Raw genomic sequence first — 25,986 nt, 5'->3', positions numbered from 1 at the left:
AGTTTGTGTTTGAGTGTCTTCATGCATGTGCATCCTCTTTGGAGTGTTTTTACTGTATATAGTGTGTGTGTGTGTGTGTGTGTGTGTGTGTGTGTGTGTGTGTGTGTGTGTGTGTGTGTGTGTGTGTGTGTGTGTGTGTGTGTGTGTGTGTGTGTGTGTGTGTGCGCGCGCACGCATGTGTGTGTGTGTGTGTGTATATATATATATATATACATAGACTGTACATAGTTACACGCTTGTGTTTCCTCTTTAGAGTACCTCTTTAAAGAGGGCCTTGAGTTTCTTCCCAGTGTCCGTGGGTGGGGCGGTGAGGGGACGCTGGCTTCCTGTCACTGACCCACACTCTCTGCCTGTTACATTGGCCAGCAGGTCAGTGACACTGCCGGCTAATCAGGGGACACAGAGGACAATGACAGCGGAGAGGAAACTGTGACAGACAGACAGGCGGACTGACAGGCTTCAAAGTCGACATTAGCTGCTTCATCGAAAGGAGCTACCAAATGCCAGTTAACATAACCCTAACAGTATCCCAAACCCATAAGGTCACAAATGTAGTGCACTGTACTGGCTTTATAGGGCAGCTCAATCGGTTGGCCCATACAAACAGACACAGGTGGGCAAATCGACCCTTATCTCTCTCTAGAGTTATTACAAATTGCAGTGAGACTGACTTTAAAGTCACAGTCAGAGTGAATGGTGGCAAAGGAAGGCTTTTTTTCTTCTTTTTTCTGTGTCTTCCATAGCATGAGCAACACAAAGGGCATCAGTAAAGTCTATTTGGTCACCAAAGTGAAATGGAGCTATTCAGGCAGAGTTAAGCTTCATGGTTATGTGTTATAAATGGGACTATAACCAACAATCAGAATGTAATTCCACATCAGTTACATTAAACTCATTATTGGAGTATTCTTACGTATCCTGCTGATGATGGTTCATTTCATAATTTATTTTAAAGGAACAGGACAAGTGACTGACACTGAACCCTGCTGTATCTGGCCTTGTAAGTCAACCCAATGATGTTGTCTTTGAACAACGTGACAGAAACCAAATTTGCATCCCCTTACAGTAAGATCTTCCTGTTGTTTCAGGAGGTTGGGTTGAATGGCACGCAGTCAGGCAGAATTAAAGTGTGATTAGAGGAAATTCATGCGAGCCAACACTCTCCCATAGCAATGGTGAATAATAGCAGATCTGAGGACAGACTCGCTGACAGCTTGGACCAGGCCCGGGACAAAATCAACTAAAAGGGCTCGCGACCCAATACATATGGTGTAATGAGGACCCAATTCTGGGCCACCTTTCTCCCTGGGCCCAAGAAAACTGACCCCTTTGTCCCTTCCTGTCAGCGTCCCTCCCTGTCGGTTTCCCTGCCTGCGGATGTCAAATGATGTGAGGGGCAGCAGCAGCAGTCTCTTATCCATCTGGAAGGTGGCCAAGGCTTTCTCCTGCACGGTGGAAATAATCCACACTCCCTCTGCTGCAATGTTTCTCAATCTAGGGGTCAGGGCCCCCTATGTGGGGAGCAGAGGTGCGGCTACGGGGTCATGGAAAGCATAAAACCTTCCTATAAGGTTTTCATATAATATAACAATTCCATAAATTGGTTGATAACAGAAGTTATTCATGGTTAATAAATGTTTTAATTTCACTTTTTAAAAAATCAAAATTGAGAGACCAAAATGTTTGTTGTTTGAAATATGGCAGGTCAGGAGTCGCAGAAATATTCTGTAATCCAAAAAGGGTCTCAACAGAAAAAAGATTGAGAACTATTGGTGTGCTGTTACCCTCCAGTAGCAGGTTAAGCACAAAGCTGAACACTGTGGCCTATGCTTCCCATCTCAGGCAGGGCCGAAGGTGTTAGGAGAAATACACAGAGAATACAAGGAAACAATGTGTTCTTGCTTTTGTTCTCTCTCTCTCTCTCTCTCTCTCTCTCTCTCTCTCTCTCTCTCTCTCTCTCTCTCTCTCTCTCTCTCTCTCTCTCTAAGCGCATACTCACACAGCATTATACAATATGTGGGCCTATACGCACAACATACAAACATGCACCCATGGCTACAGACGCACGCACGCACACACACGCACACACACACACACACACACACACACACACACACACACACACACACACACACACACACACACACACACACACACACACACACACACACACACACACACACACACACACGCACACACACACACACACACACACACACACACACACACACACACACACACACACGAGTCAGAGTCTCGGTTGACAGAGGGCAGCTGTTATCTCTGTTTCATCAGCGGTGTATCCGGTGGGGCTAAGGATCACAAGTGACACTCTTAACAATGTTTCTGCAAATAAAATCCCCCCGCAAAAAAAACCATCAACATTGTTTTGACCACTCAAGACCAATATAATGTTTTTAAAAGGTTACACTAGAGGGTGCTTCCTGTTGTGTGTTTGCAAGTCCTCGGCAGGTGGCTATTGTTTTGGTTCTGAGTGGTTGACACACACCTAAAAACACACAAGCACGCATGCATGCACGCACTGATGGGATTTTTTGGGTCAGGAAATCGCTTTTTAATGTTTTCCTCCCAGTAGCTCCATTATACAGGTCCCTTTTCCTCCCTCTTCTCTCAATTTGCTGTGAAAATGTACCAAAGAGGAACACAAAATATACCGCACCTGCAACAAGCGATTTTAGATTGGACATGATGGTAATGAGAAGGGGTTCTACACTCTGTAAACATCTCCTTGATAATTGTCTCAATGCAAACTGCACTGCACTATACTGCAATGCACACTCTAAGAGTCATCCACCTTTGCTTTCTTGATTGCCAAGTGCCACATCTGTCTATGGCTCGGCCTATACGACTTAACATTACAGTGTAGCAGACAAATATGAAAATTGCACTCCTGATGATGAAGGGTTTTACAAGACGTTTGAGGAATGTTATTTAGATGAGATAAATGCAGTGATGCCAAACCACTGTTTGTAACAGATAGTTTAAATATTTACAATTTTTACAAGAGTTTAATTTCCTTTCCATTTTAGGACATTTTGAGTGCCAAAAAGGGCTATTTCTAGTTATGTTAAATGACTGACTGCATCCTATCTTCTGCATTGATTCCCCACTTGACCCATCTAGTCCTCTTCTCAACTATCACACACGCACACGCACACGCACACGCACACACACACACAAACACACACACACACACACACACACACACACACACACACACACACACACACACACACACACACACACACACACACACACACACACACACACACACACACACACACACACACACTACCAGCTGCAGGTCCCGGTGCATACCCATTAACATTTTCATAACAACACCTAAAAAACAAGCAGCTGCCTCTTTTACATTTTGAAACGTCCTTCCCACCAACACCGTTTCCATCATCTATCTCCAATGGCTGACACCGTTTCTTCATTCGTATGCCCAAAAAAAGCACTCAGGTTAACACATCCGTATGCCAGAAACAGCACTTAGTTTAACACATTTCTTCACAATAAAAACAACAACCCGGCTAATCAATAGGGCATCCCTAGGGAGCCATTAAAGCCGCCCAGATGAAACTCAAGCCTTTTGTGGTGGCCCGACAGATGTTGGGAGTCTTCTCCACTATGCCCTCATGAGCTGTCTGCATGAGGAGGCTAAAATAACACGTTTGAGCTTATTTCCAGTCTGCTGCCTACTAGCCAGTAGCCAGGGAAAATATATTTTTTAAAAACGTGGTGACTCAAGTAGCTACATTTTCCCCCCTGACCAGCTAAATTTGGATACACATTTTTAACAAGGGACTTTTTTTCCCCCGTGTGCTTACCATGGAGTCAGATGAGGCTGATCTCAGTTGTGCTAAGTTGCAGGGTGTGATTTCTAGGCGGGCACGCGCCAGTGTGTGTGTGTGTGTGTGTGTGTGTGTGTGTGTGTGTGTGTGTGTGTGTATGTGTGTGTGTGTGTGTGTGTGTGTGTGTGTGTGTGTGTGTGTGTGTGTGTGTATGTGTGTGCGTATGTGTGTGTGTGTGTGTGTGTGGGGGGGGGGGTCTTTGATATCCCCACTTTTTCTCTGTAAATTTAATCTCGGTTTAATGTAACTCCATCACTTCAAACCTATATAACCCGATTCTGTTTATTGTTTTGTCAAATCGCACCCTGCATACTAGTTGAATAGCAGAGAAAGTGAATTTGGTTTACACCTGCCGTGGTTCCTTTAGCAGCTGGCGCTAAATATGCCCCTCAGCTGCTTCTCCTGTCAGGGTCGACATTCATCACTTTTCCATCAACACGTGCATCTGTCTGCGTCTCTGTGTGTCTGTTTATTCCTCTCTGTCCTTATGAATGTGTGTTTGTCTCTCTCTGCTTACTCTGTGCATGTGTGTGTGTGTGTGTGTGTGTGTGTGTGTGTGTGTGTGTGTGTGTGTGTGTGTGTGTGTGTGTGTGTGTGTGTGTGTGTGTGTGTGTGTGTGTGTGTGTGTGTGACAAAGTCTTATGCCCCAGTGACTTGGTTGTCAACCCTGTGATCTGCATGAAGTTTTATGTCATTCACACATTGCATGACTCTTATCAGACTTCATAATTGTTGACTATGATCTACTGTAAAGCCGCTGGCCTACTGACCCAATGTAATGGCTTTATAGTTACAATAAACTACAACAATAAACAGTGTTTCCACAGGTGATAGGGTGCAGGAGCGTAGCAGCAAATCGTGGGCCCTATGCACAATCAGTTCCAATGGACCCCGCCCAGCCATATAGGCCCTACATAAATTGGACAGTGGGTGGGCCCCCTATATACTGTACATGGGGCCTTATTGACTCACACTTTACCTCCCTGTGCAACACCCCTCATAGGGGTAAGCCATGTCAGAGACATATGGCTCTCATCGTTGGAAAGGCCATGTTGGACATAGGCCTATTTATTGAAAATATGATATGAACTCCTCCAAAATAGTAGCCTACTTCTTTTGGTAAATCTGATATGACTGACATTAATACAAACTAATATTTTATCATGTTAACATCATGTTATATATAGGCCTATGTCAGATATGTTTTGGAGAGTCAACTTCCTTGTCCGCATATTGGCCAATAAAGCTGCTTCTTATTGGAGCTGAGAGGATCCTGTCAAGCATGGTCATGGCAGAAATGCATACGTTTTCACTTCAGCATTAAGATGGATAATACAATGTCACGCCTGTGTCACACACTAAATTAAGGGAAGAAACAAACTGACTAACCTTTGATCCAACATTATCTTTCAGAGCACTTTGAACCCCACATTGTAATTGCTAGTGTTACAACTTCAATGGAAAATAGGCCTGCATTCCACAGCCAACACTGGAAATAGCATTAAAACACGGCACTGGACAATGCACCAATGGCATATCAATGTACTGACATTATTTGCACAACTGGCTTTCACTAATACATTTGGTGTTTGGTCTGTCCATTTTCCCAGATTTTCACAAAGTTATTATTAATAAATAATACGGTTGTGCCTTGAGTTTGCAACGATTATCAAAATGATTTTAGTTCCTGAATATTGGGCGATTAAGTGTTGCACAATAGCAGAATTCCTGGAAAATCTATAGCCTGCTGAAGGTGCGCTCATCACTGGAAAGCAGCGTTTGGAAGGCGGAGAAGGAGCGATGGATGGGCACTGGTGTTTTCTGCCCAAATTGCCCTCCCACGTCCCTCCCATTCCACTCCCTCCGTGAGCGCCACGCTTTCTCCTCCTAGACAGCAGCAGCCCCAAATTCACATTTTTTTTTCACTCGGATGGATCTTAGCGCGTCTTCAACGAGAACAGAATTTCTATTTAGTGCACCTCCGTAAATTACGCACCCGGTTCGTAGTCCTTGTTAATAACGCCGAAGAAAACGATTCAATTAAGTTTTAAAGCAACTTTTAACGCCGTAAAGCAAAATATCCTCGCTGCTGCACGGGTTGTCTTTTTTTACCCGCTCAGAGGCTCGCTTTCTTTCTTTTTTTCTTAGTCTGTTTTGACGTTTGTAAGTAACAGCCACAGGCTCGGTAAAAAGTTGTGCCAGCTGTCTGTTGTCGTGCAGCAACCCCCACGGATTAAGTCGCTTCAGCCAGGGGATGGAGAAACTACACTACCGTTAGCTTCAAACAAGGGATACGCGTGTGTATGTGTGGCGGTCGCGGAGCGGGTCTCCCCCGTGTTCACTCGTGTCTTTTCAGCCATTGATGTGCGCAGCTATTCTGGACTTTACGGTCCCATTCACTTCAATTCATTTTTTTGGCGTTTTACATATTTCGGACCGTGCGGACGCCGCTGTACTCGTGCGAGGAAAACAACAATTGTCTCGGGTGCTAAACATGGTCATGGAACGGCTTCCTTAACCAGAATGGTGTGTGTTGTGTCATTTCGAAGATAATTAAAGAAAATCTTATTACAATGGGATTTCTCATAGGCATGGTTTTGCATGTCTCTTATCTCTTTTCATGTTGACTGAGCTATCACCGTTACAAGTTTACAAGGTGCACAGCGCACATATGTATGCATACAAAAAGGAAGAATACATTTCACAGTGTAATGCTGCAAATAATTCACTTCAAAGTTAAGTGTTATTACATAGGCACCATGGTCATCAATATGTGTGTAAGAACAAGTGAAAAAACAAATCGGTCAGTTTGTCAAAGAGGAGATGGTAGATATGCGCAACATAGTACAAAGTATGCATCACACCATGCTTCTGAATGATATGAAGGAAAAATACTGACGGCACATAGCCTACGTCTCTTTTCCTCAATAATGCACATGCCACATATCACTCAAGCAACATTATCTTCATTAGCTAATGTGGCCACAGGGGGGCGATATTGTAGGGCACGCTGAGACATTCGGATTCAATTTAACTCACTATTAGGCTATATAACAAAGGTTGCATTATAGGCTAGGCCAGTGATTCCCACCTATGGGTCGCCAAAGATCCACAGGGGGTCGCGAAGCCCTCTTGAGTTTAAGGGGTTTCATTTTTTAATACCATATGTAGCCCATGTTGAATAAATGACAAATGCATAGAAGCAACAAAATTTAAGTGCTTCATTAAACATTCTGTTTTTGAACAAAGACGAATTGAGGAATAAAATGATGACTAAAATGAGTTTTCAGAGGAGACAGAGCGTATCAAGTGACTTCCTGTCATGTGGGCGCTGGGTCACCAAAGCTTACAATACTAAAAAAAAATGGGTCCCTGAAGAAAAAGGTTGGAACCACTGGGCTAGGCTACTATATATAGTCATTAATTGGCAAACAATTCATGTTGTTTCTATTGTAATGGGATTGCTACATTCAAGAAGTTTCCAATGTCTTTTCATCTCCTCTGTCTTTTCCATGTTTGTAGGTTAAGAATTAACAAACAAAATCTTAAAGGGACAGTTTGGTCAATTTCAACATGCAGTTGTATTGCTCACGCTACCCTTGACTTGTCAGTACCTGGTGATGCCACATTTTTCGGCTCAGCCCTTTCCGAGATATGAGCAATTCTAATGGGGGCAGCGTTTGTTTACATTTTAAAAAAATAAAACATAGGCCAACTCCAAATATTTTCCCAAAAGGTACTGCTGCTTGCTAGTTGTCTGCTGATGTTTTATAACCTTTTGGATGTTTTTGGGAATAAATAAAAATGTTTTTTTGAAATGTAAACAAAGAGCTGCCCCCATTACAATGACCAGGATCGGCTGAAGAAAGAAAAAAAAAATCTCAGGCACTGACAAGTCCAGGGTAGTGTGAGCATTACAACTGCATGTTGAAATTGACCAAACTGTCCCTTTAACATTGTACTGCATGTTTTAGATGGGCCCATGTACAAAGTACTTCAAGTCTGTCTGTAGGGCACATCAAGGGTCTGTGAGAAAAGGGTGCTTGCGCTGCTGACAATGTGTAAATGCTTCCATTTACATCCTATAGGCCTACATATGATGGCTACAAGAATTTCTGCAATGTGTTGTGTTGTTTTGAAGAAAATTGAATAAAATCTTATTATAGTGGGATGTCATTTGCATGATTGGACAGGTTTCATATCTCTTAGCATGTTCACTGCGTCATCACCATTTCATCTTACAATGTGCAGAATGATCAGAACTTTCTGTAATTCTGAAAATAAGTAACTCTGAAGTTAACAGATCATACACATATGTAATAAAAGTAGTGCAAATTGAGAATGATTAATTTCTCAAAGCAGACACTGTGGATGATATGTAGCATAATACACAGTATGTGTCGCTATGTGCTCCTGAAAGATATGCTGAAGACATACTGAGGGCACAAATATTTATTTTCCCAATAAGCCTTATAATGTAGGCCTATATCAGGAGTGAGGTTACATACACGTGAGTAAAAGTTGAATGCTGAGTGGCCTTGAACCCACAACTTATGGTATGGACAGCATGACTTCATCCACTAAGCTACCACAGTTTCATAAGAAATGTTAAGACCAGAAAGATATGTGGTCGTTGTGCATTTTAACACAATAAATCATATAAAATATATTTTCCCTGCACCATTACCTCATTGTCTGAAGTATGATGAAGAAATGATTGTAGGCCTATATGATTTTTTAGTGCTGTGATAATGTGCACAACAAGAAGTTTTCTGGTCAAACAAATTCTACTGAAACTGTGGTAGCTTAGTGGATGGAGTCATGCCTACCATTCCACAGGTTGTGGATTCAAGGCCCATCAAAGGACAATTTTTACACTCGTGTATGTTACCTCACTTCTGATAGGCCATGATTAGTCTAATTCAGTAAATAGATATTTGTGCGTACAGTATTTCTTCAGCATACAACTCATGAGCATATTTCGATGAATACTGTGTATTATGGTGCATATCTACCGTCTCCTCTTTGACAAACTGACCGATTTGTTTTTTCACTTGTTCTTACACACATATTGATGACCATGGTGCCTATGTAATAACACTTAACTTTGAAGTGAATTATTTGCAGAATTACACTGTGAAATGTATTCTTCCTTTTTGTATGCATACATATGTGCGCTGGGCACCTTGTAAACTTTTAACGGTGATCGCTCAGTCAACATGAAAAGAGATAAGAGACATGCAAAACCATGCCTATGAGAAATCCCATTGTAATAAGATTTTCTTTAATTATCTTCGAAATAACACAACACACACCATTCTGGTTAAGGAAGCCGTTCCATGACCATGTTTAGCACCCGAGACAATTGTTGTTTTCCTCGCACGAGTACAGCGGCGTCCGCACGGTCCGAAATATGTAAAACGCCAAAAAAATGAATTGAAGTGAATGGGACCGTAAAGTCCAGAATAGCTGCGCACATCAATGGCTGAAAAGACACGAGTCCCGTGTTCGGCCTTCTTCTGTGAGCTGGATCCACCGCCACAATGGGATGCGGCTTGCGGAAACTTGAGGATCCAGAGGACAGCAGCCCGGGGAAAATTTACTCTACTTTAAAACGACCTCAAGTGGAGACTAAAACCGACACAGTTTACGAATATGTGTTGCTGGACTTCAGTTTGGAAGGTATGTCTGACTACATCCTACGACCGCATGTTGAACTCGCAATAAGTTATAGGCTATCCTTACGCAGTAGGCTGTCTTCAGGGAGCCTACTCTTTAACGCGCAAAGACATTTCCATTCACAACTCAATGGATCGGAAAAGCCTTTCGTGCCGTGGTGGTGTCAATCTTTCCTAACCTCTGTAGACCAAAATGGGTCAGTGAGGCTGCTTCGCTTCTTTGCTTTCTGCCAGTGTTCACACAAACGCCAGTCAGACTTGTGGACGCCTTGGTTGGACTTTTTACGCGAGATGCCTTTTCTGCCTCATCAACCCCAGACTCACTTGACTGTTCGATTTATTTAGGCTAGTCTTTCGAAGCCTACTTCGACGATAGATCAGTGTGCCTGCATTTATGTTCTTTAGTTGTCTGAAATCCCTGCTCATGACCCATTTGGAAATGGAATTATTTTTTTCTGTAGGGTGACATGAAACAGCTCATTGGGTCAGCTTGCTGTGAGCAGCTGTCATTGGATTATCCAAATCTACACTTTCTACACTCGGTGTTGTTATGGGAGCAGCTACAGTTGTTTTGGTTTTCGCGTAGTTTCCCGATATTGCTGTAGGTTCATGTTGCATAGGATTTGCTGCATTCCTCATAACTGGAGCCTACTGCATAGCAGAGCCCCATGACGTTGATTTGTTTTGCTGAGGTGGTGTTGAGGGACACGCACAGATCTCCTTTTTCCAGTGACACAGAAATCTAATTTTCCTTCCATGCTGCTTGTGATGCAGGAGTGTGCAGCTGAAAGTAGCCTGCAGATGCACTGCCCCCACCCCCATTCCCTGCTGTATATCTCATTGGAATGTAGGCTACTTCATATTTTTCTATTGGTTTGATTGGTTGTGTCTGGTATTACACTTGATCTAGGTGTGTGTGGCCCTTCATAACTGAGGTACTACTTTTTTGAGAGGTTGCATTTTATAGTAACATGTGTCAGTATGTACGAAACCCTGCTATTTTCTGGTTTTAGAGTGCACTTGATCAAGGGGTAGGCCTACCGTAACTCCCATTATCCCCTGTAATTTAAACACCATGCTCAATGTGTAATGGCATTATGATTGCAATATTCAGACTATGATGACTGGCTGATTAAGGTTTTTTGTCCTCTGAATCACTTCAAACACAGAGGGTCGATCAGAGAACACAGGCCTTCAAAGGGGGAGCCCAATTCCACATGGTGCCAGTGCCCAAAAATATCTGTTCCAAGTTAAGCAGACAAAAAACTTTATTTTCTGTTAGGCTGTTAACAAAGGAACAAACAATCTATGTATGGTGCCATTGTCAGAAATTAATCTGGCAGACAAATATTTCATCATAATCAGAAATCTTTTCTTCTGTTAGGTACTTAACACGGGTAGAAAAAAACAGTGGTAACAACACAAACCTGCTTGCTGGAGGTAATAAGCAGATCAGGAGAGATATTGATTTTGGTGTCTCAACTAAGGGTTTATTCTCAGAGAGGCTTAGGAGTAACGAGATGTACCCTTGGTCTTTTAACACAAGGCACTGGGCAATGTGGTGTAAAGCATGCACATACATACAGGCAGTGTTGTTTATCTATACCCAGGGGTGTATGGTCTCAAGGGCTGTTTACAGTTTGTTTGTTGAATGTTTATCAAATAAATCTTATAAATTACATTTGAAATACAATTAAGTTATATTTTCAGGGGACCTTGTGAAGGTGGAGTTTGTTGTGAAGGTGGTCACCTTCAATATAGGCCTGAAGTGCAGGAGGAAATCCTGGTTTGTGTTCAGAGTATGACCCTTGGAGGACTTGAATGAAAATGGTTTCCCACCCCTAATCTACACAAATGATACTGTATTTGAGAGGAAGGTGAATTCGGCAAAGGGTTGGATAATGTTTAACTCCTGTCGTCATACAACTTAACAGTGAACAGGGAGGTAAATAAACGTTCGCTCACTGCCAAGACAGAGGCTCCATGCAACATGCCTCTCAGAGGGGCATGGATGTTCAACAGCTTTGTCATCATACTTAGAGTCCATATCATTATCTAACCTTGCATCCTAGCCTTGTGCTTGTGGCCTTGTTCTTTGCTGATGCCCCACCTCCGTGAAGAAAATAATTACTTTTCCCTGCTGTCAGCCTAGGTACAACAACTTTTTGGTGACCTTTTCCCATTCAACATCCCGTTTGCAAATGAGAAAATGACCTTTGAAATGACCTTTTGCGAGATATTGAATGAAACTTCTATTGCCAATGACGTCTTGCTTTGTATCAAGAGGCCACAAGCACAAGGAGAGAATAGGAGGTTAGATATTGAAATGAGTCCTATTCCCCCATTCCTTAGCACAGTGTTTCCCAACCTTTTTGGTTTGACGTACCCCTTAGCATTTTTGTAGTGCCATGAGTACCCTCTCATTCATGGTCTACATCTCTTCCTCTATCCCAATGTGACTATGCTCCATATGTTTGCTACTATTACATCTCCCCAAGTACCCCCTGCAGTGTGGTCGCGTACCCCTAGTGGTACACGTACCCCTGGTTGGGAAACACTGCCTTAGCAGCACCTGGGCTGCACATGCCTGATCAACACGCATGCCTCTCTCGCCTCAGGGGAGTCTGAAGTACGCCAAAGATGTCTCTCTGACATACATAGACAGTCTCAGCGTAAGTGCAGCATGTGTGCCAGTTGATGTCGTGCCTGGTGCCTAAGATGTCATGATTTGCAGTGCAGAATGGTGAAAAATTGAAAATTATGCACAGTGATGTGATTTGGATATTCAAAACTTGGACAAGCTTGGAGGACACAATGTCTGGATGGACAAACGACAGGTTAATGAGGAGGGGATACTGTGAGTTGACCAAGCATCGCAAAAAAAAATGCACAAGCCGTTTAACAGGACATGATTCACAGGGCTATTGCATGCCTTTGTCTTTAGTCTCTCCCCCTCCACTGTGCCGTTGTTGTCACAGAACTCTTCACCTCGTTGGCATTTATCCCCTGTGTGTTTACTAGCCAGTATGGTGCAGGCAGCAGTCTTGACCACACAGTTTGAATGAGCTTCTCCATTTGACCATTTTGTCCCAAATAGCTTTAGGTGACACAGACTGGAATAGCTTGGCCCTACCTGCAGACCCTGGATGGTCGATGCCCAGATCAGCAGTGGCATTGTTTCATGATTGTTGGCATTTCTTTTGATTCTGCGATGTAAACCATAGGTTGTACATTAGTTTGTACATTTATAGTGCACTGTAGGTTGTACATTGAAGAAAAAAACAGATTGTAGGGTCACAGTATCCTCATTAAGGATGTGACATTTGTACATTAAAGTGCCTGCTGTACACTCTGAACATTATAGCCCATATCAGCCCCTCCTAACTACACATTGACATGGGTCGGGCAAGTTATTTCACATCTTGATGTGTGGTAACCATGGTTAGGGAACAGCTTTTTGGAACCCTCTACCCACACCTTCATCCATTGCTGAGGTGCTCGGGAGCAAGGCAACCTAACCTTACACTGCTCCAGGAAATGTAAGTAATACCCTGTACGTAAGTAACTCTTAGTCACTTTGGATAAAAGTGTCAGCTTTTTAATCCAATGCTCATTTTAGGCACATGTGGGCGGGCAGGCAGGCAGGCAGGCGGTTGGGCGGGCGGGCAGGCGGGAAGGCAGGCAGGCAGGCGGGCAGGTGGGCAGGCAGGCGGGTAGGCAGGCAGGCGGGCGGGTGGGCAGGCAGGCGGGCGGACAGGCAGGCAGGCGGGCGGGCGGGTGGGCAGGCAGGCGGGCGGGCGGGTGGGTGGGCAGGCAGGCGGGCGGGCGGGTAGGTGGGCAGGTCAACCCCCTCAGTGAGGCTGGCTGGCTGGTTGGTGTGTCTCCCTCCAGTAGGAGTGATGGAGGCCATCATTGCTGGGAAGTGGAGGGAGGCCAGAGGCAGCAGATCAAAGCGGCTAATGGCTAATGCTTCCCACAATCAATTAGCCGGGCCCCCAGAGCCCCAGCACCAAGGACGAACCAGGCCCTGGGCTGCTCTTTTGAAACACGGAATGTGGAGAGGAGGAGAAGGAGGAGAGGAGGGGTACGGAGGTGTAAAACAAGGCCCTGGGCTGTTCATTTGAATGTGGAGAAGAGGAGGAGGAGGAGGATGAGAGGAAGAAAGGAGAGGAGGTGTTAAAACGAGGTGCCCCTGGGCTTCTCTTTTGAAAGCAGAATGTGGAAAGAGGAGAAGCAGAGAAGGAGGAGGAGGGGTAAGGAGGTTATAAACCAGGCTCTGGTCTGTGCTTTTGAAACACAGAATGTGGAGAGGAGGAGGAGGAGGAGGAGGAGAAGGAGGAGAAGGAGAAGGAGAGAAGGTGGAGGTGGAGGAGGAAAAAAGGAGCTGGGATAAGGAGGTGATAAACCAGGCCCTGGGCTGCGCTATTGAAACACGCAATGTGGAGAAGAGGAGGAGGAGGAGGAGGAGGAGGAGGAGGAGGAGGAAGATGGAGAGGAAGGCGGTTTTAAAGCAGCTCCCATAGCTTATCTTTTGAAACATTGAATGTGGAGAGGAGAAAGGGGAGGAAGAGGAGGAGAGGGGGAACAAGGAGAAGAAGGATGAAGGAGGTGCTTACTCATTTTGTGGCCCGTCAACCTTCACAGAGATTAACGGGGTCCTAAAAAGTAGTTAATAGCCAGTGGGAGCCAGGAAAGAGATTAATCTTACAAAAAATCCAACAATAACAAAACGAGTTGGACGCACCGTCAGTGCTCACTCGTTGTTTTTTTTTTCATTTCTTGTTTTCTTTTTGTCCTCTCCTTGTGATTCATGTCCTAGGCCGTGACATGACACGGTACCATTAGCCTGGCCTAGCGCAATGTTTCTCAAACTTTTTCGAGGACCACTTTGTCCCCCCAAAAATGTTCAGGGACCACCTGTCAACTTAATTGACAGTAGACGGGTGCTACTTTGACTGCTAATTTTGGTGCAGATCACTTACTTTTTACTCATAGTTACAAGCCTGTCTAATTGTGGTGAAAAATGAGATTTCAGCTATGTTTAGCTTTGTAATAATGTTAGCAATATAGCCTAACTTGTCTTGGAAAAGTAGAAATCCCCTCGCGGACCACCTGAGCTCCCTCCCCTCCCTGTCTCTAAAGCAAATTTCTCCTTCGTGGAGACTAATAAAGACACCTAACCTTACCTAACCTAACCTCTGTCGCGGACCACTAGTGGTCCCCGGACCACATTCTGAGAATCACTGGCCTAGCGCAATGTGGCCCGACAGTTGGGATCGTGGGCCACCTATATTGCAGCGGTAGAAATCCTCTCAGGCAACACAGGGGCCATTCCAGTGCACAGCAGTCTCTAGCAATCTAGCATTAATCTCCCTGCTTGATAATCTACCGTAGGACCCCTGGACATGCTGGATTAACTCAGATTATCGAGATGTTTTTTTCCCCATATTAAATTCGGAGGAGAATAGATGGCTGGTACAGCTGAGGCCCAGTTATTTTTCATCCATGTGCACTATCAGTTTCACTGAAATCAGAAGGAAGGAAAGGAAAGGGAGTGGCAGATGGGACCGAATCTCAGAGAGAGATGCATGATGCTCTGTATGACTGATGTGATGGCATGCTTGATAACAGACATGTGGACTCGAGTCCAGTGACTTTGACTCGAGTCAGACTCGAGTCAGCGGTGTGAAGACTTGCGACTTGAAATTTCAAGATCAGAAAGGACTTGCGACTCGACTCGACTTGCACGCCTTTGACTCGGGACTCGACTTGGACTTGACAGTTGTAACTTGCAATGACTTGGCGTGACTTGCCACGTTTGGTCTATTTTATTTTATTTTTTTTTTTTTGCAGAATGCAAAAACCCATCCGTGTTCTTTGTTTGAATCACGTCATTGCTGTAGCGTGCTATGCAGCCTGGACGCTGCGACCAGCGGCAACAGTGAAACACCATCTCCGAGTCTCCAGAACAAACACAGCCCACATTTTAAACCATCGCGGAAGTTAATTTGTCTCCCTCTCACCACAACTCGTTTTACATTCTTGTATGGAAGTTTGATCTTATCTCTGATCTCGACACTCTGATCAACAAAATATTTCTATCAATGTTGTAGGAAGAGTGTGTGGTGGGCAGTGTGATGTGCAACACGCGTCTGTATGCATTGTGCGAAGCATATGCGTTTTGAGATGTCTGAAATCAGTTGAAAAACAATCTCCCACCTGCAGTATGAGACTAAGCTGGATGAGGTAATTTGCTGGTTGTGGAAGAGTTCGCCATAAAGTTATTAATGGGGCGTCAGACAATGGAGATGCAGATTTGCCAACCGAGTTTGAGCATAGCATACACAGCTAAAAGTAGCCTAGGTGTTGTTCTTAAAACGATATGAAACCTACGAAGTCGGACAATAAGTCAGAGCGGAGCATTGCGCAATAAGCATGCATTTGCTTTTGGGAAATTTCCGCCATTCTTGTGGACGAAAGAAATGTGACCGGCAAGTTGAGGGGACTCCAGTTAGGAGACAGCTGGCATAAGTTCACGCTTGTAGTGGGTTAGAGTCAAAGTTTAAACGTTTCTTTTAATAGCCTATTTTTAACCTTATTAAATGGGCATCAGGACGCTATTTCACAGACTAACTCACTGGGCACATTCAATGCGTCTAGTCCATGGCTAAAGAAACGCAAGCCGACGCACGCTATTGCTGAGCGGTGCGAGACATGCATGGCTCGGCTTCCCGTGGATAAAGCGCCCTGTGCCCAACCTATCTCGCGCTGCTCCCATCTTGCGCTCGTGAAACTTGTATCTCATGGTGTCGACTCAATCTTATATTAAGTTTCTCACAGTTCAAACATGTTTTGGTTTTTAATTTGGGAAGTTTGGAGCCGTTGCTTGGAAATGGTTAGAGCAGCATGACGCAAGCACTGGAGAACTGGCATGTTAAACCCTGCTTTCCAAATAAACAAAAATCAGGAAACATAGAAGCAGAACTTTGTTTGGCTACAGTCTGTGACGTGCACGGTGGAGAACGTATTCTTTCTGAAGATGCATGCATACAAGTGACTTTGTGGGGGAGGGGAGGGCGATAGAGGGAGGACAGCGAGACGAGGGTGAGAGGCGCAGACAACAATGCGACACATTTTGACGTGACTGACTGCAAACGTCGGGCATTCAGTGACTGGATAGTAGCCTACTGCAAGCGGCACACCAAACGGCACAGGGCAGATTCATCCACTTGTTGGATAGGGCATTATACACCGTACTTCTTCCTATTAGTACGGCGGATGGATGATTTGATCGTGCACTTTTGAGTAAAAGCATGAAAATCGGTACACATATCCTTCTTGATATGCTGATTAATATTAGCGTTGGAGGCGTCGCGAAAAATTCGGCGTTTTCAAGATGGCCGCCAAATCCAATATGGCCGACCCATATTAATGAATCTACCTGACGCTTTGTAGTAAAAGCATGAAAATCGGTACACATGTCCTTCTTGATATGCTGATTAACATTAGCATTGGAGGCGTCATGAAAAATTCATCGTTCTCAAGATGGCCGCCAAATCCAATATGGCCAATTCATGTTTATGAATCTACCTATCTACCTAACACTTGGTAGTAAAGGCATGAAAATCGGTACACATATCCTTCTTGATATGCTGATTAAATTTAGCGTTGGAGGCGTTGCGCAAAATTCATCGTTTTCAAGATGGCCGCCAAATCCAATATGGCCTACCCATATTAATGAATCTTCTTGATACTTGGTAGTAAAAGCATGAAAATCGGTACACATATCATTCTTGATATGCTGATTAATATTACCATTGGAGGCATTGCTAAAAATTCTGTATTTTCAAGATGGCCGCCAAATCTAATATGGCCTTCCCATATTAGTGAATCTTCTTGACACTTGGTAGTAAAAGCATGAAAATCGGTACACATATCAAGTCAAGTATGCTGATTAATATTAGCATTGGAGGTGTAGCGGGAAAAAAAAATCATTGTTTTCAAGATGGCCGCCAAATCAAATATGGCCAGCCCATATTAACTACCTGGTACTTTGTAGTAAACGCATGAGAATTGGTACACAGAGTTACTTCTTTAGATGCTTACTCATATTAGGAATGGGGCCATGAACAAAAATCAGATAAAATATGACTGACCCATATTAAAATACAATACAGTGCAATGTGTATTTATATAGCAGAGTATCACAACTATGACGTTTACTCAAAGCGCTTTGAAAAAAGACATACACGCATACATACACATTCACACACCAGCTGTGCACAGTGTCCAGACTGCCGTACGGCAACGGTTGTCACGACACACACACACACACACACACACACACACACACACACACACACACACACACACACACACACACACACACACACACACACACACACACACACACACACAGCATATGCCAAATCTTCACATCATTATCATGGTCTAGAAATGAATCCTAATACTGTACACGTAAACTTTTCACTCAAGTTATATTTTACATAGGCCTGACTTTTTGATGGCCATCATGTTCCAGCTGTGCCATTCACCATTTATTCAAAGTTCATGTAAACCTTTTAATTAGGCATTATTGGCAGTTTGATGTTGGCCATAGTATATACCATAGCCTGTGCCAAAGATGTTTGTGTCACAAGTCTTATTTTCTCTCGCTGACCCACGGGCACCGGAGGTGGTGCGACAGGCAGCAATGCCCTGCAGGTATTAACAGCTACCTGTACAATCCCATTGGCAGTTTGATTGATGTTGGCCATAGTATATACCATAGCCTGTGAAATCCCATACTACTTTACACAATTGTCTGATCTGAAATGTAGCATGGACTCCATCCCTCAGTGAGGGTACCAGATCTTGAGGTTCAATCAGGAGAATGAGTAGGGGTGTAAAGGCGATGGCTGCAGTTTGTTTGAATAGATACGACTGACATGATTGGATATGGGCTACAATGCCAAATACCACATTTACCACCTATAAACTGCCATGGGCAATCGTAAATCACAACTTTACTATGAGAAATTGCATAACCACCAGATCATCTCAATTGTGAGATCAACTTGTGTTAACCAGGCAAGATATACCATACAACTTGCATTGGATAGAGGATTGTATAGTTTGTTTGAAAACCTTGTGCAGCAAGAAGTAGTCATCAATATTGGTTTCATTTGAAGTAAGCAACAACAATGTCCATGAATTAACAAAGCAAATGAACTTTCTCTCTAGCAATCTTGAAATCCTGGCCCTTTTGAAATTTGTACAACGCCTATGCAGTTATCACTAAGCGCTAGAGGTGCTGTACATCCCACAAGCCCCTCAAAAGCCTTGGCTTTGTACATAATGCTACTGCTGTATACCTATTTGAGGCCTCAAGAATGCAATCAGTGTACCAATTCAAGAGTATTAGCACAGAACATTTCTTACAGATCTGTCCATCTGTACAAAACCTATAATGCAAACAAAGTCAGCAATCTTCATAGTGTAAGGCTTTAACACTTTATCAGTTCATGTACCTATTATGGTAGAACACCAGAGGTGGTGCAAACTCTTGCATCTATTCTAAAGTTATCACATTACAGAAAATAATCTATTGTGGTGGTGGCAGACACAGTTTGGGCAAAACCATAACATATGCATCACTTCATTTGATAACATGCCAATAATGTTTGATCATTGTCAATGATAATTTGTGGGTGTTAATTATATGCAATGCCAAAATATCTTATAGAAACATATGTAATTTCTTATAACCATTATCTTAGTTGGCCATTTTGAAAATGTGTTTTTTTTCCCCACAATGCCTCAATTTCTAATATTAATGAGCACATCAAGAAGTAAATGTGCACCAGTTTCCATGGTTTTACTAAAAGTGCCTGAAGGATTTATTAAAATGCGTTAGCCATATTTGATTTGGCAGCCATCTTGAAATTTGAACTTTTTTTTGCAAAGTATCGACTTCTTTTATCAATCAAAATATAAAAAAGTAACTGTGCACAAATTTCCATGCCTTAACTACAAACTGTCAGGTAGCTTCATTAATATGGGTTGGCCATAATGGATGTGGCGGCCATCTTGAAAATACAGCATTTTTAGCAATCCAATGGTAATATTAATCAGCATATCTAGAATGATATGTGTACCGATTTTCATGCTGTTACTACCAAGTATCAAGAAGATTCATTAATATGGGTAGGCCAGATTGGATTTGGTGGCCATCTTGAAAAATGTAAATTTTTCGCAACGCCTCCAATGCTAATATTAATCAGCATATCAAGAAGGATATGTGTACCGATTTTCATGCTTTTGCTACCAAGTGTCAGATTCATTAATATCGGTCGGCCATACTGGTTTTGGCGGCCATCTTGAAAACAATTGCATTTTTTGCTACATCTCCAATGCTAATATTAATCAGCATATCAAGAAGGATATGTGTACCGATTTTCATGGTTTTACTACCAAATATCAGGTAGATTCATTAATATGGGTTGGCCATATTGGATTTGGCGGCCATCTTGAAAACGAAGCATTTTTCGCGACGCCTCCAACGCTAACATTAATCAGCATATCAAGAGGGATATGTGTACCGATTTTCATGCTTTTACTCAAAAGTGCACGATAAGGCCCTTTTGTGTGTCCCATCCGCCGAACTATATAGGCCTACTGTAGAAGCGCAGAACAAGTTTGGCTCGTGAACTGACATTCTCACGCCACGTTTAGGTCTAATTTGCATTATTTCAGACTACGGCAGCGTGCAGGCGAATAAGCCCCGAGAAGAAGTCTAGTAGGCTAATATAACAAGACGTGGATGACCATCCTGCAAACGAATGTTCTAGCGCGGACTTTGACGCAGTAAAATGTTTCGTGATTGGTCATTGCGGTGAGAATGTGAGGGGGGAAACCGACAATGCCGATACAGCTTCAACAATTTTCAGGAATTTAATCCAACTAACTAACTATGCCTAAATTTGTCCTCATTTCTTAGCCCATGTGGACAATTGTCTTCTAGGCTAAATACTGTTGGCACAAAGCCTACAGCAGATAGCATATAGTGCGCCGCACCATGCGCTCATTGGTGGGTTCACTGTCAGTGGTCAGCTTTTGGTTTAAAGATAATGAGATAAAGTGAACCCTGAGACAGGGCTTCCTGCTGAGCTGTGCTGTTAACTCATCATCCTGCCTCACATGTGTATCCACCCCCCCCCCCCCCCCCCCCCCCCCCCACCCCCCCCCCCCCCCCACCCCCCCCCCCACACACACACACACACACACACACACACACACACACACACACTGGGAGGAATAATAATAATTTAAAAAGTCTTTTCAGTGATTACCCTGCTGTATGGTCATATCTTGATGAGAATGGTTGAGCTTAATATGGTACCTTAAGGAAAATGGCATCTTTTAAAGCCAAACCAAAATGTTTACATTAGTCGAGTGGTACACTACAGTAAAGAGAGGGGGGTTGGGTAGCACCTGTAAGACATTAACTACTTTCACCCTTTGTGGGTAAATTCATACATAGTAGCCTCGGCTGTATGAAAGTGTGAATCCGTGTTTTCAGGTCGGAAGTGTAATATGCCTCCCTAATGTCTTGAAAAAAACTTTCCCCGTGACCACCCCAGCATCCCTGGCTTAGTCTATTTTTATTCCTCATTGAAATTGAACGGTCTTATAACAGTCAAGGCTTGTAGTTTCGGGGGTGTGGATTTAGGGGGTGCATTCAGAGTTTTTGGTCCTGGGCCCAGCCAAAGCTGTGGCCCTGTGCTCCTAGTGAAAAAAAGTTAACCAGAGCTCTGCCCTTAGCGTTATGATGCTAGAGTCTGTATACAACCTTGACTAGATATGACCGGTCTTCTGCAGTTGATGGAACGGACACACCACACACACACACACACACACGCACACGCACACGCACACGCACACGCACACACACACACATACGCACGCATGCAAACAGGACTATTTGCCCACTGGACAGTAAATATTTGGCATATGGTTGCTCCTTTGTTTAAGTACAAATTCACATGAAATGTATTTTTATGTAAAAAAAATATGAAATTAAATGACATTTTACATACACAGCACAAGCAGTAATTTGGTTTAGACTGATTTCTCAGCAACTGTTTTAGTAATTGTATCTTTTTTACTCAGGTCTCATTATTATACTAATGAATTTATGATCGAAATTGTGATTGCAAATAGAAAATCCCTTTGTGACTTGTTAAGGACTTGAAAAAAATGAGACTTGGACTTGGACTTGACTTGGCTGGGGTACGACTTGGACTTGGACTTGACTTGGTCAGATGTGTCTTGACTTGTGACTTGACTCGGACTTGAGTGGAAAGACTCGAGACTTACTTGTGACTTGCATTAGTGACTTGGTCACACCTCTGCTTGATAACACCTTAAGAGACGTAGCGATTTGCACAGTTGCAGACAGACGAAGGCCACATGACTCGGGTTAAAATTGAACCTAATTGTGTGCGTCTCTTTTTTTTCCACCCTCTGTACACTCCAATTTTTCTCCCTTTCCGAAAATGTTAGGGTGAAGCTGCTTTTCCCCTTTCTCTCTCTTTCTATGCCTCTTAAATCTACCCCGTGACACTTTCTCTTTCCCATTTTCACTCGCTGAACCCTCTCGTTCATTCTCTTCCCCCTTTCTATTTCCCCTCTTTTTTGCTCCCCCTGAAGACTTGTTATTCTCAGTTCAACCACCACCTCAGCCTCACGTGTGGACACCCCTCCCCTCTTACTCCACCAACCCCTTTGCGTTCCTCATTCAGACCCTCTCCCTTTGATTTCTATCTCTCTCCGTCCGCCTATCTGAGGATCAATCTCACCTCTTCATGGCTGCCCCGTGGCTTTCTTTCTTTACCTCCTTATCTTGTTTTCTTGCTTTTGCTCTGTGTCTTGTGCTTGTGGTTTCTGTTTTTTTCTCTCTCTCTCTCTCTTTCTCTCTCTCTCGTGTCAGTTGTCTTTTCTTTCTGCTCTCTCTCTTCACTGTCTTTACCCCTCTATCTCTCCTTTCCCCCAACACACACGCAGACACACACGCAGACACACACGCAGACACACACGCAGACACACACACACACACACACACACACACACACACACACACACACACACACACACACACACACACACACACACACACTCTTAACCACACTTTACCCCTCTATCCTCTATCTGTCCTTTCCCCCAATACACACACACAGTCACTCCCACTCTCTCTCTTTACTCCTCTTTCTTTTTTCTGTCACACGTATTTGAGAACAGAGGGCTCAGTGTGTGAGCGAATGGAGAGGGAGGAGGAGCTGCCAGGGGTGTGTGTGTGTGTGTGTGTGTGTGTGTGTGTGTGTGTGTGTGTGTGTGTGTGTGTGTGTGCGCGTGTGTGTGTGTGTGTGTGTGTGTGTGTGCGCGCGAGTGTGTGGACGGTTGGGAGGTGGGGGGCTGAGTTTGTTTGGACACAAAAGCTTGGGCCTTTCAGTGGCCCGTGTCACGTCTGAGGCCTGTGTGAATGTGACTACCGTCCGCCATCCACACACAATCCAGGAGCGATTGTGTTGTGTGTGTGTACCATCCAACCAACCAGTCAGCCCCCAGAGAACGATCCCTCTCCTGGCTCAGGTGTTGGGGTTGCACACAGCTGGGTGTCACGCGGCCTGGTGGCTTCCAAGTCCCTGATACCCATGAGTTACTGCAGGGGCCCCTTTGCAACATAAGCCCAATCTACAGGGGTTTGTAGATGCCAAAAAAGTGTGTGTGAGTGTGTGCGTCTGGGTGTCTGCCTGTGTCTATGCGTGTGTGTTTCTCAAATTCTCTTGTCGATTCCAACTGTTGCTGATTTCTGCTTGCCAAAATTGTGTCAGAGCGTTTTTCTGGTCCCTTTGTCAATTATAAGCTGTTGTTGTTGTTGTTGCCAGATTCACATGGAAGTGTGTTATTCTATGCAGGAAATTGTTTATGTCTGAGTGGTGTTGGACTGTGGGAATGTGCTTCTGGAGGACGTGGGGGGTTGGGGGTTTAAGAGGGACGTTTGCGTCGGAATGTGTAGAGGGGCTTTCTCTCCCGTCAGTGTGTAAACATGTCCAGTTTTCTAGAGTTGTGCTTAAATGTGGTGTGTGTGTACGTGCGTGCATGCAGTGTTTTTATTGTGTGTGTGTGTGTGTTGTGGAATGCTGTGACCAGTGATCCTGTGTATGTCTATTAGGGAGGAGGGTGGAAGGTTGTGTGTATACGACGAACAGCAGCTCTTTGTGACCACAGGAAGTGGTGTTGGGGGGACGGGAGGTGAGGTGTGTGTGTGTGTGTGGGTGGGGGGTATTCTGGCAGAGCTTTGAAAAGGGACAAGACGTGAGGGAGACTTACCCCTCCTACACCAGGCTAAAACACACCCTACGAAGCAGAGAACACACCACTCCCCCTGGAACAGAGGGGCACTCCATAAGCATGCATACATACTGTACATGTATACACACATGCAACGCTGCTGACAGGTTTGGCTGGGCCCAGGACAAAGTCATCTGAAAGCGCCCCCAACTAATACACATAACATAATCGTACCCATTTCTGGGCCTCCTCTTTCCCTTAGCACGGAACAACTGGCCCCTTTGTCCCCCACTATTTGCTTCCCTGCTTACGTGCATACATACTCACATGAAATATGACCATGAGATTGCAGCTGTTCTTAAGATGTCTACAAGCTTCGTGTTGCCATGATACTCTACTGCTGTTTGGGGGAAAAACTAAACCCACATTCCGATGAGGGATGCAACTGGAGATCATGCTAGAATTGCAGAATCTAGTACATAAGCAGTTCATCAGCTATGTTTCGGATCAGCCATCACAAAATACAGCCTACTGAAACTAATTTAGTGAAACTAATTTGTGTCGTCTTGCATGTTCTGGTTGATCTGGTTTAATCACTAAACAATGGGTGCCACATTTGGAGGAATGTGAGATATTGAATTGAAAGCTGACTGTCAAAAATGTTGCCTGTCAAGAGTCACTGGTGTCATGCAGCTGTAGTTGTCTAGACTGCTTAAAGTTTTAATCCTATTATTCGTTCAGCTTTAGGTGTTGAGAGATCTTTGCAGTCAGTACAATTTCTACAAGCGTTTCACCTGAATACTTCCTTTTCCTAGTGTACTGTATGTTAATGTAAAAACGATATAAACTATTGTGTAAGAAAAGGGGCTCAATGGTGCTTAAACCTGGACCTGCGTCACACCGCTCTCCAAACTGAAGTGTCAGCATCAGGGTAAAGTCTGCTTCAGTCCCTCAGCTGATGTGATATGTTATTAGTGCATACACTACTACATGCCTGATAATAACCCAAATTCTAAGTCTTGCCGGAAGCTGAGATACACTGCAGTAGCCGATGCTGCCTTTGAAAGCCCAACTGGGAAACTCCAACTCCCATCGTCACTGTGATACAGCACGCCACAGCACACAAGTGTTCACTGCACACAATGAAATTGCATTTATAACTCACCCGTGCAAGGGGGCAGCCCCCAATGGTGCCCCAAGGGAGCAGTGTGGCGGGACGGTACCATGCTCAGGGTACCTCAGTCATGGAGGAGGATGGGGGAGAGCACTGGTTAATTACTCCCCCCACCGGAGTCGAACCGACAACCTTTGTGCTACAAGTCTGACACCCTAACCGCTTACCCATGACTGACCCCTGCCTTCGGTGCACTGTACTTTGTGATGTCTGTGATAATTAATCCGGGTCATGATGGTTATAGAGTAGGGGTGTAAATCAGATCTTTTCATGGCGAAAGGTAACCTTTATCCTCTGTGTCTCCGCAGGCAGCCGGCCCACGGTGCAGTACGTGTCGTCACTGTGTGAGCTGCCCCAGGCCCTGCTACCCTACTACACTCAGGGCTACGTGCTGGTCGCCCTGCACCCCATTATACTCTCTGTGGGCCGCACCCGGGCCCTCCCCCTCAGCCTACTCTACAGAGCCATCCTGGCACGCCCACGACCAAGGTACCTGCAGACCTACATTTGTTTTATTGTTTCATACATTGTATGCTGTCATGTTTTATTAAATGCTGTCACATTTATTTTGTGTTGCACACATATTTATAGGTTTTACATGTATTTGTAATATTTATTTGATATGGACACAACAATTGCGTTGGATAGACCAGATGCTTTATTTTGAGCGCTTTAGTACACATGTCAATCCACAAGTCTGCATCAGATCATGTGACATAAGTAGCTCATTGGTAGCTCATTGTTGTTTCAGTTGTAATCATAAACACAGGGCTTGGCTCAAGTATTTACAAAACTTCATGGCAACATGAAATCAGCCATTGTCCATTGATCATTGTTGTCAGTGCTGTTGTAATCAGAATTGGGTTTGTTTGGAAATGGCAACATGTGTAGAGAGGGTGTGTTA

At 44.0% G+C, this 25,986-nt stretch overlaps 1 protein-coding gene across 1 annotated transcript in view; it reads left to right on the top strand.

The window, feature by feature from the left end:
* Positions 1-9,385: 9,385 nt before the first annotated feature.
* Positions 9,386-25,986, top strand: part of rftn2 (raftlin family member 2) — a 28,139-nt gene continuing 11,538 nt past the window's right edge. The window contains exons 1-2 of the mRNA XM_063214090.1: positions 9,386-9,560; positions 25,391-25,571. Of these exons, the coding sequence (XP_063070160.1) occupies positions 9,422-9,560; positions 25,391-25,571 (320 nt within the window). The 5' untranslated portion in view covers positions 9,386-9,421. The remainder of the gene's footprint in view (positions 9,561-25,390; positions 25,572-25,986) is intronic.

This window comes from Engraulis encrasicolus, chromosome 13, assembly GCF_034702125.1.
Source record: "Engraulis encrasicolus isolate BLACKSEA-1 chromosome 13, IST_EnEncr_1.0, whole genome shotgun sequence".
Taxonomy (NCBI): Eukaryota; Metazoa; Chordata; class Actinopteri; order Clupeiformes; family Engraulidae; genus Engraulis; species Engraulis encrasicolus.
Note: the sequence above shows the minus strand (reverse complement) of the source record. Positions and strands in the feature narration are given on the sequence as shown.